This window comes from Dendroctonus ponderosae, unplaced genomic scaffold, assembly GCF_020466585.1.
Source record: "Dendroctonus ponderosae isolate FM_Combo_2020 unplaced genomic scaffold, Dpon_F_20191213v2 Dpon_F_20191213_1, whole genome shotgun sequence".
In the NCBI taxonomy this organism is placed as follows: Eukaryota; Metazoa; Arthropoda; class Insecta; order Coleoptera; family Curculionidae; genus Dendroctonus; species Dendroctonus ponderosae.
In genome coordinates this window covers 26,603,890-26,621,287 of record NW_026017110.1, presented here as the reverse complement: position 1 = coordinate 26,621,287, position 17,398 = coordinate 26,603,890, and the positions used below count along the sequence as shown (strand labels likewise).

General features: G+C 37.5%; 3 protein-coding genes across 5 annotated transcripts in view; 1 reads left to right on the top strand and 2 right to left on the bottom strand.

Moving 5' to 3' along the window:
• LOC109533359 (amyloid-beta-like protein) overlaps positions 1–17,398 on the top strand; it is an 83,569-nt gene that overhangs the window by 44,119 nt on the left and 22,052 nt on the right. For all 3 annotated transcript variants that reach the window (XM_048665609.1, XM_048665604.1, XM_048665602.1), the window contains exons 2-3: positions 3,855–4,055; positions 6,020–6,167. In XM_048665609.1, the coding sequence (XP_048521566.1) occupies positions 3,855–4,055; positions 6,020–6,167 (349 nt within the window). The remainder of the gene's footprint in view (positions 1–3,854; positions 4,056–6,019; positions 6,168–17,398) is intronic.
• Positions 10,371–12,137, bottom strand: LOC109539904 (probable cytochrome P450 6a13). The gene is made up of 3 exons (XM_019907983.2): positions 11,001–12,137; positions 10,693–10,944; positions 10,371–10,623 (listed from the first exon to the last, which is right to left on the bottom strand). Exons 1-3 carry the CDS (start codon positions 12,097–12,099, stop codon positions 10,463–10,465), a joined length of 1,512 nt encoding a protein of 503 aa, XP_019763542.2. The 5' UTR covers positions 12,100–12,137; the 3' UTR covers positions 10,371–10,462.
• LOC125504145 (probable cytochrome P450 6a14) lies at positions 14,283–16,900 on the bottom strand. The gene is made up of 3 exons (XM_048665634.1): positions 15,648–16,900; positions 15,129–15,380; positions 14,283–15,026 (listed from the first exon to the last, which is right to left on the bottom strand). The coding sequence occupies exons 1-3, from the start codon at positions 16,747–16,749 to the stop codon at positions 14,863–14,865; spliced, it is 1,518 nt and encodes a 505-aa protein (XP_048521591.1). The 5' UTR covers positions 16,750–16,900; the 3' UTR covers positions 14,283–14,862.

Here is a 17,398-nt window from a genome sequence, read left to right as displayed (position 1 = left end):
TACTAATTGGAATTTTCTCTTACAGCTTGAGCCTAAGTGTGTCGCAGGATACCCTCTAGGTGATAGTTCTTGATTACTTTTTGATAAATAATTAGTTTTTATTGCGAAAAAGGAGCACTATTTATCAATCTGTAATAAAAGACGTGAGGAAATGCTGTCTTTTTTAAAGACAAAAATTTTTGAAGCGAAATACCCAAAAAGAAGTTTGTAAAAAAATGAATCCGCCTCAACAATATAGAACTTATCTACAATAAGTTTTGAGTTTTTCTCACAGAGGAACTCTAACTGGAACTTTCAGGGCATGCATCAAAACCGGACCTCGCTGTGATTGTTTTCCTTCGTAATTTCATGTTTGTCCGCATGCATCAATTTTGGACAAGCGATAAATGAAAATGACACAGTTTTCACATTGAAATTCATCCGAAAAACGTTTTTATTAGTAGATTTCCAGTCAGTTGCTCACATCACAACGGCTTGAAACCAAACCACTTTGGCCTTTTGTCGGGTCTGAACTCATTACCCTTATTTCTTCAGGGGTCAGGCCCCCATTTGCAGTTTTAATATCTCTTCGCCGTCGCTGAACACGCCCATTCGCATAATTACCAGCTTTTAGGAGGGTTTAATTGACGCTTTGCAGATATTAGTATAAGGTCCAAAACCTGTTTAATTTCGAGTTTGATTGCTAGCGTTAAAGCTTTCATTAACTTAGAGGGAATGCTGGCAATCGGGAGATTGACCGGTTTGATGCGATTACGCGGTGATGGATTTGGGAGCTGATTGAAACGCAAGAATGTATTCGCTCTTTCTTGGAATCGCGATGTGAACGACCCCGTAAGATGGCCGCTTTATGCTGAAAGAAAGATCGTCAATCATTCTTGAGTTGATGTTAATTAATTTCGCGTTAAGCATTTATAGCGGCTTTTTAAGCTGAATGATCAATGAGTGTTTTAAGCAGAACATCAGCAAATTAATGAAAATCGAAAGCAGAAAGACTCGACTAGACATAGGGACTATAAATCAATGGCTATCGTATGAATATAAATTATGAAGCTAATCGGCAATTTTAAACAAGTTCAATGAATTACTCCAATGTATTTCTTAGGGAAAGAAACACTTTTAGTACATAATTGTGAGCAGATTTGAATACTAGTCCTTCATTGTTCGAGCTGCTGTCGAATGGTGAATATTAGGGAACCCAGGCTAACGAGGATGTTGTAAAAATTTGTCATTTTTCCTGCTAATATCTACAAAAAATAGCGACACAATGTACTTTTTTTATACTTTCTCTTTACTCTCCAACCCCCAAGATTATCCCTTCTTAAATTAAGACTTAACGCGAACATTAAATATTTTCTCAAGCAGTCAAACGCAGCTACAAAAGCGCTTTAAAGTGCTTAAATAGTTAATAATGTCAAGAGGATATTTCCACTTAAACCAATATGTATTTTCCAATATTCCCATTGGATTACACATGTGGAGCTGAAAACCAATAGAGCAGCAATACGCTTAAGTAATCATGGGGAATGAGAACCTCACCCCGTGATCTTTTACATTCGGCTGCTGGCTTTAAATATTTAGATACGATCTGAAACTCAATGTCGAGCTTTGGAATCAGCATGCGTTACGAAACAGGCGAAAATTAATTAATTTTGTCATCCAAATAACAACTGATTTTGCGACATCATGGCGAAGCTTAATGGGACGTTTCGCTTTGAAAAGCGAATTAAAATTGAATGTTAACGTGCCAGTTGATGAGTCTGACCAATTTTCATTCAGTTTCAAACCTCAATGTGCCTGCCAGAGTATTTCAAATTCTAATGCGCAAATATGGAGGTTTTTACCCACTTCAAGAGCAAAATATTTGCGCCATTGCAATGCAGTTTCATGCGGATTTAAATGATRCATTTTTTGAATACTGGTTGGAGGTTTTTCATGATTCCTCTAATCCAGATTGAGCTTCACGTTTGAGCCGACCCATTATTAAATGCTGCCCAATTTATTTATTAAGTCCGTTAAACAAAACAGTAAACAAAATTACAGTGTTTATTAATGCGATATTTTCTTCTCGTTAGTGCTCTCGCTATTATATTCACCAAACACAAGATTATTGCTGATCTGGAAAAAAATTATTGCAAAATAAATTATATTTTTAAAGGCTTAAGTGGTACACTGCTTTCTTTGCGAAAAACATATCACAAGTTTTTCCGAAACACATTTAGCGACTTATATATTTTCTTGTTCCTCGATTTTTGTTAGTTATTTTATTATAGAAATATTGTTGAATTGCGAGCGAGCATCATACACAAATAATTTTAAACTTTAAATCACCTTTCATATTTGTCACGATTTTTTAACCCAAAATTCCTGAGCTGTTCAAGAACAGAATCAGGCAAGATTTTCTGCAAAAGAGTAAAAATAAACTACTGCTTGGACTGTGTAAAAAATAACAAAAATTTGGTAGTAGTAAAAGTAGTAAAGCAAATGTTAAAACCGTATTAAAGATCAAGCAATAATGGCTAAATAACCGACAGGTAAGTATAGTAAATTATAGTTGAAAATGCTACAATTGTAAGCGGATATTGTATGCTTTTAGTAGCTGTTTAAAGCGCCTATTGACAAACAAAGCGGCAAAAGATACACAATCATACCGTAAAAAAATGTTCTCCAGAAAAATCGTGACATGTGAAGATCAAAGGGAGTTTGTAGAACGTAAGAAAAAGTAAAACAAAAATTGCTATGAAATTTCTAAACTAAGCTAGAAATAACAGAGTTAATGTTTTAAGAAATGAAACGAACTTAACTAAAACGCTTAGGAAAAGCCATGAATTGATTTAGAAGTTGAAGTTTTTGTATTTTCATTTTTAAAAACATGAACTTTACTGTTTTTTTTTTAAAACTAAACAACAAAAAAATCTCAAAATTTAACTACAATCTTGTTTACAAAGTATAAATTTTTCGTGAATTATGTTGAGAAACGTATCTGTATTTTAAATTCTATTAATGTTAAAACAATTCTTAATTGGTCAGAAGACCTACAAGCAGAATAGGTTCCTGTGTAAGAAAGAATTGTCTTTTATTCATGTGGAGGAATAAGAAAAAACCAAATTGTTTCAATTGCCAAAAGTAGTTAGATGGCAATCGACTGGTTGAAACAAAATAGTAGAATAAAGCCAGTTAAAGAGGAAAGGTAGACTATTAAAATATTCAGACTAACAGGAAAGACGCAACAATTTTGTCCTCAAATAATTTGTTCAACCGAAAGGACAAAAAACGTAAAATTGTAAACATAAAAAGTCAGCAGACTTGTTAATATTCCTGTTAAAAACTCGAAAATTTCTAAGCCCCAGAATATTCTTACAATCGATCACGTATTTTGAATAACAAAAACTAATTTTCAACCGTTTATTTTTCAGGAAGTTTAAACCCGCGGAAATGTATCAATTCTGAAGTGTAAATGAAACTGCTTTTTGGTGCTTTTCCAGAACTTGCTGCCCAGTAATCAAAGGGGAAATGAAAGAGGATTTTCACGAAATAGCCCCGATACGACTCTCGCCAAAAGTGTTAATTAACTCGCTCTGAAACCAGTAATTAGGCGGAAGGCGTGGAAACTGTCGGGTAAAGGTATTAAAACTGCAAACTGGCCCAAACTGAAGGAACTGAAATAATGGGCCGCTGTTTAACGAAGCACAAAATAAATTTGGGTTTCAGTTAGATACAAATGATGAAGTTTGCGTATAAGACAATGCATTAAGAAATAGCTCGGACTAATTGAGAGCTGGAGTATTTAAGAGGGAATTGTTCTCAGTTGAGGTATTTGCCGAGCTGGAAATTTATTTTTTTTCTTTTGGTTTCAGGGTATCGACCCCAATTTGAGCTCAACTGGTTCAGTGTCTCACTTTGAGCCCCAAGTAGCCATTTTGTGCGATGTCAGCAATAGGGGGCAGGAAGCTTACCAGCCTAAATATATGACTGAGCAAGGTGAATGGGCCTCCGATCTTCGATCGAAGGCCTCCTGCCTCAAGGACAAGATGGACATCTTGAATTACTGCAAAATGGTAAGTCGACTAACTTTAATGAGTTTAAAGGCTTCCGCTCCAGAGCACTTTCAAACTTCTTATTTGTTTAAGAGAAGTCAGTTAACTCGGTGATTGTCCCTATTGAATCTTCGCCAAGGATACTATCCGACTGGCAACCTCATTTTTACTCGCTAGGTAAATAAAGTTTTATTGCCAACTTCTGCTTCTAGCTGCCATCCAAGTTATTCGCGCTCGAAAACGCCGCGCTTCGAAGTTTTTGAAATGCACGGAAATCGGATAAGATAATGGAATTTAAATAAGTTGATGAACCATGGAAGTTCAAACTTTTGCCATATATTTTGCGATGTTGCTAAATCCCATTGGGGGCGGATATTGGGCGTTGTAAGCCCGATAATGCAATAAATAGATAAAATGAAGTTTGTAAAGTGTCGCAAAACTCACAAGAACGTGGATAATTGGTTTTAACAACAGCAAAGTTTCAAGTTGGCTGTGCTTAAATACTCTACACCAATTACAGGTGGATGCTTTTTTACATGCCAATTACAGGTGGAAGTTTCTATCGTAACAATGTTTTTTAAAGAGAACTGACTTTTTTGCAAAACACTGCTTCTAGATACTTTAACAACTCGTTGCAATAATATCCACACACTAAGCGAGCTTTTAATGGTAAAACCAAACAAGTTCAGAAATCACTAAGCTCCCCAAGTAAAAAATAAGTTCATACGAAGTTTAAAAAAACAATTACGGGCAAGCCCGATTTTGCACGTTTTGTATTAAACTTTCGCATTAAGCTGTGAACTGATCAGCATTGCAAAAACCACTTTTCAACATTAATCCGAAAACAATATTCTTCGAATAGGGTTTTTGCGCACATCTCGACATATATTTCCTCGATGGTTCGCAACAATTTTTCTACCGAACTGTTCCTAAGCGACTCATCAATCACATCCAGTTTACCGAAGAAAACCGCATCTGGGCATCGTTTTTTTTTTCCTTTTTATATATCTCGTATTTCTTTCGTGAAATATTTCCGAGGGCATTAAGGCTGCGGATCGGGCCTTTAAGCGAAAGGAAAATTGTTTAACCGATTATGCGGGAAATTGTCTCGAAAAATACAAACTGAGCGCACCAGAGGGTTTAGTTCTGGTTTCCATGAGTTTATACAGTACAAGGGCTTTGTTTCCGTTGTTAAATTAATCCGATAAAAATTCCACTGCGCAATGGAATGGCGTGCGGTTACTCACCACTTGCAGTTTTCAGTAGTAATAAATCCCTTGTTCTAATTTATACAATACGCTTTTCGCACTCGCTCTGTTTGATGTATGTCGCAATAATGGAAATGAAATTAGGAGTTCTCTACGTAATTCACCGTCGAATTAATTTATGTCGACTGTATTTCAAGCTCTAACACCATTTATTTCCTGGCTCCGCTCATTTCTTGCCAAGCCGAACAAATCCGAACCGAAAATTTCCCGTATTGTTCAGCTAATGAAAACGGATTTTTTGCGGCACTTGGAAAGTCAACTCTTGAGTGGTTGTTGCAACGGAAACTTCAGTTTTCCGTAAATTGAATGTCTTTATCGTTAGGGCACATAAAAGTTTGCCGCTATACTAGAGAAGCAATTAGGTTGTAATTGGATTTGAAAATTTGGAATATTATAGAGTAAAATTTATCAGATAATAGACAAAATTCAATTTAAGGCTACGAAAAACTAGTGAATAATTCGCGGTGAAAATAACGCAAAAAACTCGTTGACTTGAAAAATCAGCGTTGAAGAAGAAGCCCCGATAGAGCCAACAAAAGCATCATCCCTCGATCAGTTAGTGGACATGTTTGAATTACTAGCGAATAAAATTGCGGTTATCCAGGTCGGCCCTTTTCTTCTGCCCACGCCTTTAACTGTTGTTTGTTTTTCTTATGCGGGCGTTTATTCCACTCCCTCATACATTCTATGCTATGAGAGAAATTAATTGTTTTTCAGGTATATCCCAAAAGGGACATAACCAACATTGTAGAAAGCAGCCACTATTTGAAAATCGGTTCCTGGTGTAAAGCTGGAGCTACACCTGGAGCGCAATCCAGGGGCAAATGCAAAACTGCCCGATGGGTGAAACCATTCAGGTGTTTAGGTAAGTTTCCCTGTTTAGGACTGTTTAATTGCCATTGAATAAAACTCAAGATCCAAATGGTTTTCACTCGAAAAGAACTCGTACTTTTCGCCAGTGGCTTGTTATTTATAAATTCATAATTCCTTTCCCTGGAGCTTTAAAATGAAATTAAATTTTACACCAAACACCGTTCTTTGTTGTTCCAAAGGAAACTCGATAACTTGTTTACATATTGTCTTTTCGTTAGGGTTTTAAGAATATTCTTACTTATATAGCGAAAACGCAATTTGGTTCAGCCAATGTTCCGAGTTTGTGAAAGGGCGAAATTATCGAACTGCTAATTATGATTTTGTGTTTTATTGTTTTTACCATTCGCATTGTCCAAAGAAATTGTTTACATTTTTCTGTGGCAATAACTCATATTTTGATTTGATTTGATTCGGATAATTTTAGGTAAAAAACATGGAATTTTCCACGTAAATTTTCGCTCCAGTTCAAAAAAAGTCATATTATTGAGTTACTTTCAGATCACTTGATTAAACGACAACAGTTAGCTAATGCTGGGACAGTTTAGAAAATAATAATTGGCTTAAAGTGTTTAGTCGTGGAAAGGAAATAATCCCTCTAGTGAAGGTAAAACGAAAGCACGAAACGAATCAGTGCATTCCAGAATGTGAAAGTGGTCCATTTTATAAATACTTGAGGAACAGCAGCGCAGGTTTTTTTTAATTGTCACTATGGGCGTAAAATCCGTTTTTGTGTGCTTATGGTTTCTTTTACCCAGGTGCTGCCTGACCCTGGAACCTTCCTCCTTTATCCGGTCTTAGGACCGGCAACATAGTCATCAAGCCATACATCTACAATCGATTACATTGTGACTAATAGGCAGTTTTACCCAACCCAAATACTCGAATCAGAATGCTCAATTCGGCAAATATAGGAAGCGATCGTCATCTTTTACTCGGAAGAATTGAATTGAAAATACGAATACCAAAACAACCAAGACCGGTGATATCAACACAGAAACTCAATATTGAGCTGCTATGGGACCCTACGATAAAGTACCTATACAAAAATTGATTACAACAAAAATCGAAGAAAACCCGATTTTAAATACTAACGACATCAGTCTAGATTGGGAAAGAATTAAGAATAAAATCAGGAATTCAGCAAGAGAAGCACTTGGAGAACGAACCGTAAAAGTGAACTAAGTAATCAACCACCAGACACCATGGTCCCGCCCAGAAGTCAAGGAACAGTGCAAAGAAAAAAGAAAAGCCTGCCTAAAATATTGTACTATGCGAACGCCAGAATCATATAATGAATATAAGCAAGTTAGGAACAAAACTAAAGAATTAGTGAGAAAAATCAAAAACGATCACTGGGAAATGTTCTCCAAACGCCTGGAAGGTGATATCTACGGGCTTCAAAATATGGCGATTCATAATAAGCGAACTGCTAGAACCAACCCACATAAAAAAAGAAGAGTGGATCAGATATTTAACCGATCTGTATGAAACGACAAACTCGGCAGAAATAACGATTAACGAAGATGCCACGATCAATACAGCCGACGTAGAAAATGCACTACAGAAACTAAGAAATAGAAAAAGCACCGGGCAAGACGGAATACAAAATGAATTGCTCAAATACGGTGGGCAAAGACTGACAGAAGAATTAACTTGTTGGGGGGATCAAGTTGTACCGTCAACGATCAACCTGATCCGGCTCATTTGACCAAATGTTGGGGGTAGCACTTTTCTGAGATTGGTCAAATCCAGTTCGTGGGACCAAAATGTACTCGTCTCACTTGGATAAATAATTTGGAATGCCAGACACGAGTATAGGGGGGAATTTTCTCCTATTCGAAGGACCAATGTGTGTGGGGTGCCAGTGTTTGGTGGGTATCGTTGAGAGCAGTTGCAGGAGTAAATAAAATCTGCCAATTTCGTATGGGCCTGCCTAACTTGCACGGGCGACACGTTTATTTTGCCACTTTTTATAATTGGCCTGGGCTGTACGTTCTTTAAAATGGGCTGAGTGGCGTAATTCTAATTGAGTGGGGAACTGTTTCCAATTAGTTCACTTGAGCACTGATTTGATTTGAGGGTGGAGAATTACGAGTTTGGGGTTTGAGACACTTCTCTTCCAGAGTCTGCGATGTGTACTGCTTTGTGGCGAAACACTCCCGATGTGTACGACTTGAGGTGAAACGAAAAACTGTGATCTCTGGTCACGTTTTTCGACTGAGGTAGGGAGGAAATCAGAAGTGCAGGGTGAGGGAAATAGGGTATTTCCCACGCTCTGTGCTCGGCTCTGTTGGGTGGTCGTTTCAAGGACTTAAACTTTCAATAGTGAAAAGAGTAGCCGAGCACAGTTGTGTGTTTGCCATAGAGAAAGTAAAATAATTTGTTCAATAATCAATGGTTGCCCTTCTGATTTCACAATGCCCTTTGTAGTAGACATTTGATATATAGTGCATTCTGTTAAGTGAACTACTTGGAAACGAAAACAATCACCAATTGCATCAAGGCTTTCACGCTTGCCATGCAATTCGAGCAGTGGTACCGCTTGGCGGGGTGTCTGAGATTCCCAATTGTGGCCCGCCAGACACGGCTGATTTGGGACCTTCCCGGGAATCGGTAACAAGGGCGCACCGTTTCAGGAATTCAGCGTTGAAACGTAAACTTGGACAATAACTGTATCCATTGTTTAAATGTTATTTGAACACAACTTTAATACAGAAAATTATATATCAACACAAAATCCCAGATGAATGGCGAACCAGCAGTACTGTGCTAATGTTAAAAAAAGGGGACAAGAAAATACCATCAAATTATAGAGGAATAAACCTTTTAAGCACTGCTCTAAACTAACGACTAAAGTAATTACGAACAAAATCAACAATCTTACATCGTTGGCGGACGAACAACAGAGATTCAGATCGGGACGATCGTGCACAGACGCCGTGTTCGTATTAAGACCATTATTCGAGAAGTCGATTGAATACAACAAGCCAGCGTTTGAATGTTTTATTGATCTAACTAGAGCATTTGACCGTGTCCAGCTGAAAGACGTCCTGCATCTCCTTTACAACAGGCAAATCCCACACAATCTCATTAAAACCATAGAGAATATATATACAAACAATAAAATACGAGCGCAAATAGAAGGAGACCTCACAGAACCAATGCCAGCAGGTAGCGGTATTCGTCAGGGAGACTCCCTAAGTCCTACCCTTATCCATTTAATAGTGGAAGAAATTGTTCGAAGTGTTCGAGGGCTAAAGGGATACAAAATGGGGGGTGCAGAAATCAAAATAGTCTGTTATGCTGACGATGCCGCTCTCATTGCAGAAAGTGAAGATGACTTACAAAGGTTATTACACTTATTCAACCTGCCAGGCATGTCTCTAAATATGGAACTATCACCGACGAAAACAAAATGCTTAACAACATCAAAAACCCCTCTAAGATGGAAACTGGAACTTGACGGTAGGGTAATCGAGCAGAAAATGAGATTTAACTACCTTGGCGTGGAACTTTCCGGCTTTGGGGATATTGAGGCAGAGGTGAGAGATCAAACAACAATGGCGCAATAAGAGTATGGGAACAGACACTAAATCGAGGATCTACAAAACCGTCGTGAAACCGGTGATGCCATATACCGCAGAAACCAGGCCAGGAACAGCGAAAACCAAAAGACTCCTAGAGACAGCTGAGATGAAAATACTCCGTAGAATCACCGGAAAGACACTGCTGGATAGAGAGAGAAGCGAGGATATCAGAACAGCCTGTAATGTCAAGAACATCAATGAATTGGTAGCAAACAGGAAGACGGAATGGAATAAGCACATAAACAGGATAAACCACCGCAGACTTGTGAGTGACAAGTCCCCATTGGGACGAAGAGACGTTGGGGCGCCCCAGGAAACGATGGAGCGACAGCCTCACGCAAGTGAACGATAATTGAACAGGCGATTCGCCTAAAATCGAGAATCAAGAAGGAGGCTTAAAATCCTCCATTCTTTGTTTCAATTCTCGAATAATCCTTTTTGTATTTATCTTTCAGCTTCTAATCTAAGCTTGTTGATTTTTCAAAATGACTATAAAGTGTCTGAATATTAGCTTATCATTCCATATCCTGATTGAAGTTGCACACTTATGGTTGTTTTGACGATTTTTCTACGTATTACCTGATGAAGGTCATACACGCCTTGGCTGATTTTGTCATTCTCAATTATTTATTTGCTTATTATAATTAATTTCTTTCATGGCGTGTTTGCAGAGGCAAAGGCTTCGCCCTCATAGACTAGACTATAGTCGTACAGCATCCACCCAAACGTTTCCTTTCACAGTGATTATAAACCCCCTGTCTATCTGGATGGGCATTGGCGTCTTCTCGTTAAGGGTGAATTTGAAATTGTTTAGTAGAGCGATTAGTCCCACTTTGGCTTGCAGTTTACCAAATCTCAAACCTAGGAAAATTTTACTATACTCGCAAACTGTACTTGTCAAAAGGTATCTAAACAACAGCCAGTACTTACCAATGCAGATTCTTGGGCCGGCCCCGAATGGTAAATAACTATATTCCGGTCTGCTGGCTTTGTTTTTCTCTGAAAATCTTTCTGGATCGAAAACGTCAGGATTGGGAAAATATTCGGGATCATTGTGAATACCCCACACTGGAATATGCACGCCTGTGCCTTTTTCCAAAACTACATCGGTGCCGGGAATTTGGTAGTTTCTAGTGCATTTTCTCGGAATAAATGGCAGCGGCGGAAATTTTCGTAAGGCCTCTATAATTGGCCCAGTATATATAAGTAATTATACGCAAGTTTCGGCTCCTACTTACCATTCACGACTTTATCCAAATAGGGCATTTCCATTGCAGCCTCATACGTAAGTTTTCCATCGTGTTTTGCCAGGACTTCCTTGATTTCCTTCCTCAATTTATCCTGAATGTCCTGGTTCTGGGCGAGTTCGAGCATGGTAAAAGTCATGGTACTTGAAGACGTCTCGAACCCGGCAATAAAAAATACGAAGCATTGCCCAATTATGTCATTTTCCGACAAAATCCCTTTTGCTTCAGACTTTGTTCTGTTTACGTTGGTTTTATCCGAAATAATCCCCTGATTCTTCAATTGCAACAGCAAATGCATGAAGTCCTTTCTAAACACTTCATTGTCTTCCCGGTGCTTTATCGTGTCTTTGACCAAATCGATGAAGAATTGCGATGTTTTACTTCCGAAGCCGGTAAATCCTAACTTGACCAGCAAGTTCCAATTGACAATATTTGTCAGAGCAAATCTGAGTAGGTTTGGCACCAGCAACTTTTTTCCGAAGTTTCTAAAAGCGTTGTCAGGTTCGTTTAAGGAGTCGCATTCAATTCCAAAGCCACAACTTGCTATAACATCAGTGGTGAAATTTCCACAAACGTTTTTAATTGCAAATCCCTCCGTTTCATCGGCTAGTTTTCCCACTGCGTCAATGAGCAATTCAGTTTTCTCGGTCAGTGTTTCAAACATCATTTTTATCTTGCCCGAAGTAAAAGCGGGTGTGAGTTTCGCTCTCAACTCCTTCCACCTTTGATTCTCCAATGTAAATAGATGCGTGGATAAGACATCATCCGAATGGTAATAACCTCCATGCGATTGAAAGTAGTCTGCATCCTGCTGCATGATGTTTTTGATAATTTGCAGATCAACCGGGAAATAAATTTGCCGCCAAAACATGTAAAATCCTGCATGTTTGACGCCGAGAGCTTTTATTTCGTTGTACCTGTTTTTCGTTCTTACTGCCAGTGGTTCAACGCCTGTAATTGCTTTTCGCATATCCCCAAAGAGAAATTCGGTTTTGGCCGTTGGAAGGCCTCTTCTTGTCCAATATGTTTGCCGCCATTTAACGTAAATGAGGAAAGTAATCACACCGATCACCAAAATTGCTACAACCATTGTAGTCGATTGACTAGGCCTATAATCTGATTAGAACTGCTTTCAGCTCATCACCAACTTTCCAATTATACTTAGTTATAAATTGCTGAGTAACTATGATTTGCATTAACTGATAAAATAACTCAAAACAGGCTACATTTCTTGTATCAATTGCAGGTGCATCGTTCTCTTTGCTTAGAGCTTTGCAAAATAAAAGTTCATTATTTTCTCAGGGTATTCTTGAATCAAACGGTTCGCAAGTCGCCTATGATATCTGCTTATTACTACTTCCGAATGGGTCGTTTTTATACATGTACAGGGTGTCCCGTAAACACATGATCAAAAGGATACTGCGATATTCTTTGCATCAAAAGAAGACGATCTGACCTCACTTTTATTAACGAAAAATGTCTGGCTCCTCAGCTATTCATGGTCAAGGTTCGTAAAAAAAATTAACTATTTTGAAATATCAGCAGAATGGTACGATGTGTTTTAGTGAAACTCGCTGTGAATTTGTTCTTATGTTAGACTCATTGTTTATGAAACAATCGAGTTCATCCGTTTTGAACCAGTGGTAAATTCTTGAGTGTCGTGGTACGAAAACTACCAGAACCTTTTTAGCTGGAGGATGAAATCAATTCATTTTTTTTCGATTGATGCACTTTTGTTCACAATTTTGTGCTCTTTGTAAAATCTTGTAGCATTCATAGTTTTTGCGAAAAAAATTATAATGTTTGCTTGCCACTTAACAATTTATTAATTAACATTAACTGCAAAATCGTGATACGAGGCATAAATTAATTGTCAATCAATCTCACAAATTCGTTTCTAATAACCTTCTCTAATGAAGAACATGGTCAAAGTATTAGGGTTTTGCGAAGCCAACTTGCAAGAAAACAGACATTTTATTGCCCAAAAACTTTAAATGCTTCAAGATTTTACAAAGAGCACAAAAGCAAGAGCAAAGTGCATCAACCAAAAAAAAATTGAGTTGATTCAATCCAACAACTAAAAAGTTCTGGTCGTTTTTGTACCACGACACTCAAGAATTCACCACTTGTTCAAAACAACTGAACTCGATTGTTCAATTAAAATATGAGTCTCACATAAGAATAGAATCACAGCGAGTTTCACCAAAATATATCGTACCATTCTCCCGATATTTCAAAAAAGAGAAATTTTTTGAAGAGCTTGACCATAGATAGTAGAGGAACCAGACATTTTTTGTTAATAAAAGTTAGATCGTCTTCTTTTGATCCAAAGAATATCGCAGTACCCTTTTCGATCATGTGCTTACGGGTATATATAAGATTTTGACCTTTGGAATTGATGAGAAATATTATTTTCAATTGTCATGCTAGATAATGAATAATCGCAAATATCAACGTTGCGTATAACAGTTTTTTAGTTTTTTTAAGAATGAAGTGGAAGTCTATGTTCCCACAGTGTTTGCTTGAATGTTCCTGCTTGCTTGAAGACCTGATGATGAGTGGTTGATACACTCGAAACATGTTGAGTTAGTTTGGGTTAGTGACTGTGGAAATGACTGTGTTCCAAACTTCAATGTTTCAATGGCTTGCAAATTTCAATTTCATAATGTATTATTTCATTTAGAAAGTGAAAGAGAGTTTAGGTATCTGCAGAAAAATGAACATATTTGCTAAAAATCCATCAAGTCGTAATATTTTATGGTTAAATCCACACAGTTTAGGGTTTTTGCTATACATTTTCCAGGGTACTTTGACTAGAGAAACAATGCAACTTTCGGAAGTAATGCGGATTAAACGAAAAATTACTGTAGAAATCGATAAACACAGTTTTAGACACCCAGGAACAAATGAGTTAATAAATAATGCCAAAAAGCACTAATAATAGCGACAGATATTAAGTCGTGGTGCAAATCAATCTCGGAAATTCCAAACAAATTCAAGTACATTTCTGATGATACTTAATGACTAGATATTCTTATCATTCCTGGGGTCTCAGTCAAAGTGTGAAGTAAAAATTTTTGAACATCGTTTATTTCATTACGTTTCGGCAAGACAACAGCGCCATCATCAGATTTCAAATTTACACACTCATGATTGGCACAAATCAACGTTCTTTTAGGTCTTTGCCTTCTTGAAGCCTTAAATTTGTGTCTCTGATATCATAACAAATACACGCAGTCAGGAAAATAAATCCGTATTAATGACTAGAGAAAATAACTGAAGAAAACAGCATTTATTAATCAGACAGAAATCAAAAGAAATGAAAATAATTTTTCGATTATTCAACAACAGATAATCCAAATTAGTCCGTCTGAGATTTAAAACGTACGTAGACAACAGAATCAATAATAAAATAATAAACATAATTAGATCATGGCCAGGCAAATAAATCATAAATTCTACTATAAAACAAATTTGCTATGAAAATTCATAATGGAAGAAACGGCCTATTATGAACTAATGCAAAGCTCGCTTATCTATTTTATATATGGGGATTTTAATGATAAGATAAACCATCCTGATTGATTGGATTACAAATTACAACATTCACAAAAACGACTACTTTATCTATGTAATGATTAATAATACCATGCTTTATAAGATGATGTAATGCCTAGCATATTATTAAGGAATATTTAATTGAAACCGTTTACTACTCTAATAATACTACGATTGGCTTGTCAATTTAATTAAATGCCTAACAAATTAAAAATATGTTCACAACCGAGAATAATTATTAATAATAACAACATTTATAACGCCGCAGGAATACTTAGTTCACCAGTTCAATGTCTTATATTCTAACAGCATCGACCCAAAGGTCTCCTTGGATGGTGCTGATAAATCCTCGTTTCTCCATCTGAATAGGGAATGGCGTTTTCTTGTTGATGGTGAACTTGAATTTTCTCAGCAGCGTAATTAGTCCGACTTTAGTTTCAAGTTTTCCAAGTCTCAAGCCTAAAACATTTCAAATGAATCCGAAATATCAGGGTATAATAATATGAAAAGTCGAAGTACCCAAATGTAGAGTTGTATGAAACATATATTAAAACATCTTACCAATGCAAACGCGAGGTCCAGCACCGAAAGGAAAGAAAGCGTATTCCGGCCTGCCCGCTTTGTTTTCTTCTGAGAATCGTTCTGGATCGAAAACCTCTGGATTCTCGTAATATTCAGGATCGTTCTGGATGGCCCAAACTGGAATTTGCACATCTGTGCCCCGCTCCAATACCAAATCAGTTCCGGGCACTTTGTACGTTTTAGTGCATCGTCGTGGAATGACGGGTAGAGGTGGGAATTTTCTTAAGGCCTCTAATATACAACAAATAAATATTTAAATCGAGAAAACTAAGTAAATGATTAAACCGGATTTAGCGATATTTTTTTGTTACTTTGCGAATTAGGAATTTTTTTTTAGGTCAGAGAAATGAATACGCTTTTTAGGTTGGCAACTTTTCCAAACTGTATCAACTGTGAATGAAGAAAGGCAAAAAAATGCTAAAAAATACACTTGTGCTAGAAGGGCAGATTCTTCCGTAAAAACCTTAGCATAACGATGTAAACAGCATCGATTCTTACCAGAGATGACTTTGTCCAAATAGGGCATTTCCATTACAGCTTCATAAGTGATTTTTCCATCATGTTTCGCCAAAACCTCCAAAATTTCCTTTCTCAATTTGTCTTGAATATCCTGATGTTGAGCGAGTTCCAGCATAGTAAAAGTCATGGTACTAGAGGAAGTTTCAAAGCCAGCAATGAAGAAGACGAAGCACTGGGCAATAATGTCGCTTTCCGATATAATTCCTTTTCCGTTACCGGAGCCGGTAACTTTATCATCATCAGAAAGCACTCCTTGGTTCTTCAACTGAAGCAGCAAATGCATGAAATCCTTTCTGAATATTTGATTATTTTCTCTGTGCCTGATAGTACTGGTAACCACGTTTGTAAAGAAAACTGTCAATTCGTTTGGAAAATGTTTGTATCCAAGTTTCGCCAAAAAATCCCAATTGAAAAGACTGAGTAAAGCGAGTTTGAATGGTCTGGGTTCGAATATTTTTTTTCCGGCTCTTCTGAAGGCATCATTTGGATCGCCCAAACAGTCGGATTCAATTCCGAAGCCACAGCTGGCAATCACATCAGTGGTAAAGTTGCACAGAAATTCTTTGAGGACGAATGCCTCTTTTTTGTCCACCATTTTTGCAACCGCGTTTTCCAAACCGACGGTTTTATTTGTTAGAGTTTCAAACATCATTTTCAATTTTCCTGATGTAAAGGCAGGAGTCAGTTTCGCCCGTAGGTCCTTCCAACGTTCACCCTCCAAGGCAAACAGATGCTTGGATAAGACGTCGTCTGGATTGCTATAAGTTGCATGGGAAGCAAAGTAATTCGCATCCTGTTGCATGATGTGTTTGATAATGTCTGTATCGATCGGGAAGTATACGGGCTGGAGGAAGTTGTAAAAGCCTGCATGCTTCTGGCCTTGTGCCTTGAACTTCTTGTACCTCTTGACGGAGATTTCCCCCAAAGATTCTTTGTTTGTGAAAATCTTCGTATTATCTCCCAATAGAAAATCTGCGTCTGAGCTGGGCACTCCTTTCCTCTTCCAATATGATTGACGCCATTTCACATAAATAATAAAAGAAATCACACCGATCACTACATAGGCTAGACTAAGCGCCATTGTTCTTGTTCGCTTCACTACCGCTTTGGTACTGAATCTCAATGGTTCTCCTCTTTGATATAAACTACTGCGAGTTGCTGGATTCGATTATTTGATAGTCATGTTTCAAGGTATAGTTGGTGAACCCAATTACGCTTGCTTGAAATTCCTCCGGTTCGCTAAGTCGTTGGTTGGCTGTTTGCTTCGCGTTAATTTGTTTTATGATGATATATTACACATATTTGAACCTTCAGTTGTAATACTCATGTGCTTAATGTAGTTAGTTTTATCACTGCTCGCCGTTTTCGGGAGCAGGCCGTTGAATTTGTTGCCTACACTTTTATTATTGAAGAGTTTGAGATTTTTTTGCAATTTGCTTGTTGAGTTAAAACGGGAAAAAATTCTGAGGATTTAGAATTAGGAAACAAAATTCATATGTCTTGAAAACCAGTGAAGTATTAAACGATTGGAAGCAAGTAGCAGAATGCAACTAATTTCGAAAGAGACGAAATCTGCAGCTTCTCGATGACTCGTTTCGCCTTTCAAATTCAAAGAATCGTTACTGCTTTTATCGAGTTGAGGTGGCAAGGCACTAAATTAAAAAAAATAGTCGGAGGCCCCGGGTTTTTTGGCCAGTTGTCACACATCTCCCCAATCATAATAACTCTTT

Excerpts from the sequence above, each read along its gene's own strand:
- LOC125504145 (XM_048665634.1), bottom strand. The coding sequence starts at position 16,749 with ATGGCGCTTAGTCTAGCCTATGTAGTGATCGGTGTGATTTCTTTTATT. Across the intron at positions 15,381-15,647 it reads TTTGGACAAAGTCATCTCTG|AGGCCTTAAGAAAATTCCCA; the intron begins GTAAGAATCGAT and ends GTTGTATATTAG. Across the intron at positions 15,027-15,128 it reads TGGACCTCGCGTTTGCATTG|GCTTGAGACTTGGAAAACTT; the intron begins GTAAGATGTTTT and ends GAAATGTTTTAG.
- LOC109539904 (XM_019907983.2), bottom strand. The coding sequence starts at position 12,099 with ATGGTTGTAGCAATTTTGGTGATCGGTGTGATTACTTTCCTCATTTAC. Across the intron at positions 10,945-11,000 it reads TTTGGATAAAGTCGTGAATG|AGGCCTTACGAAAATTTCCG; the intron begins GTAAGTAGGAGC and ends GGCCAATTATAG. Across the intron at positions 10,624-10,692 it reads CGGCCCAAGAATCTGCATTG|GTTTGAGATTTGGTAAACTG; the intron begins GTAAGTACTGGC and ends AAATTTTCCTAG.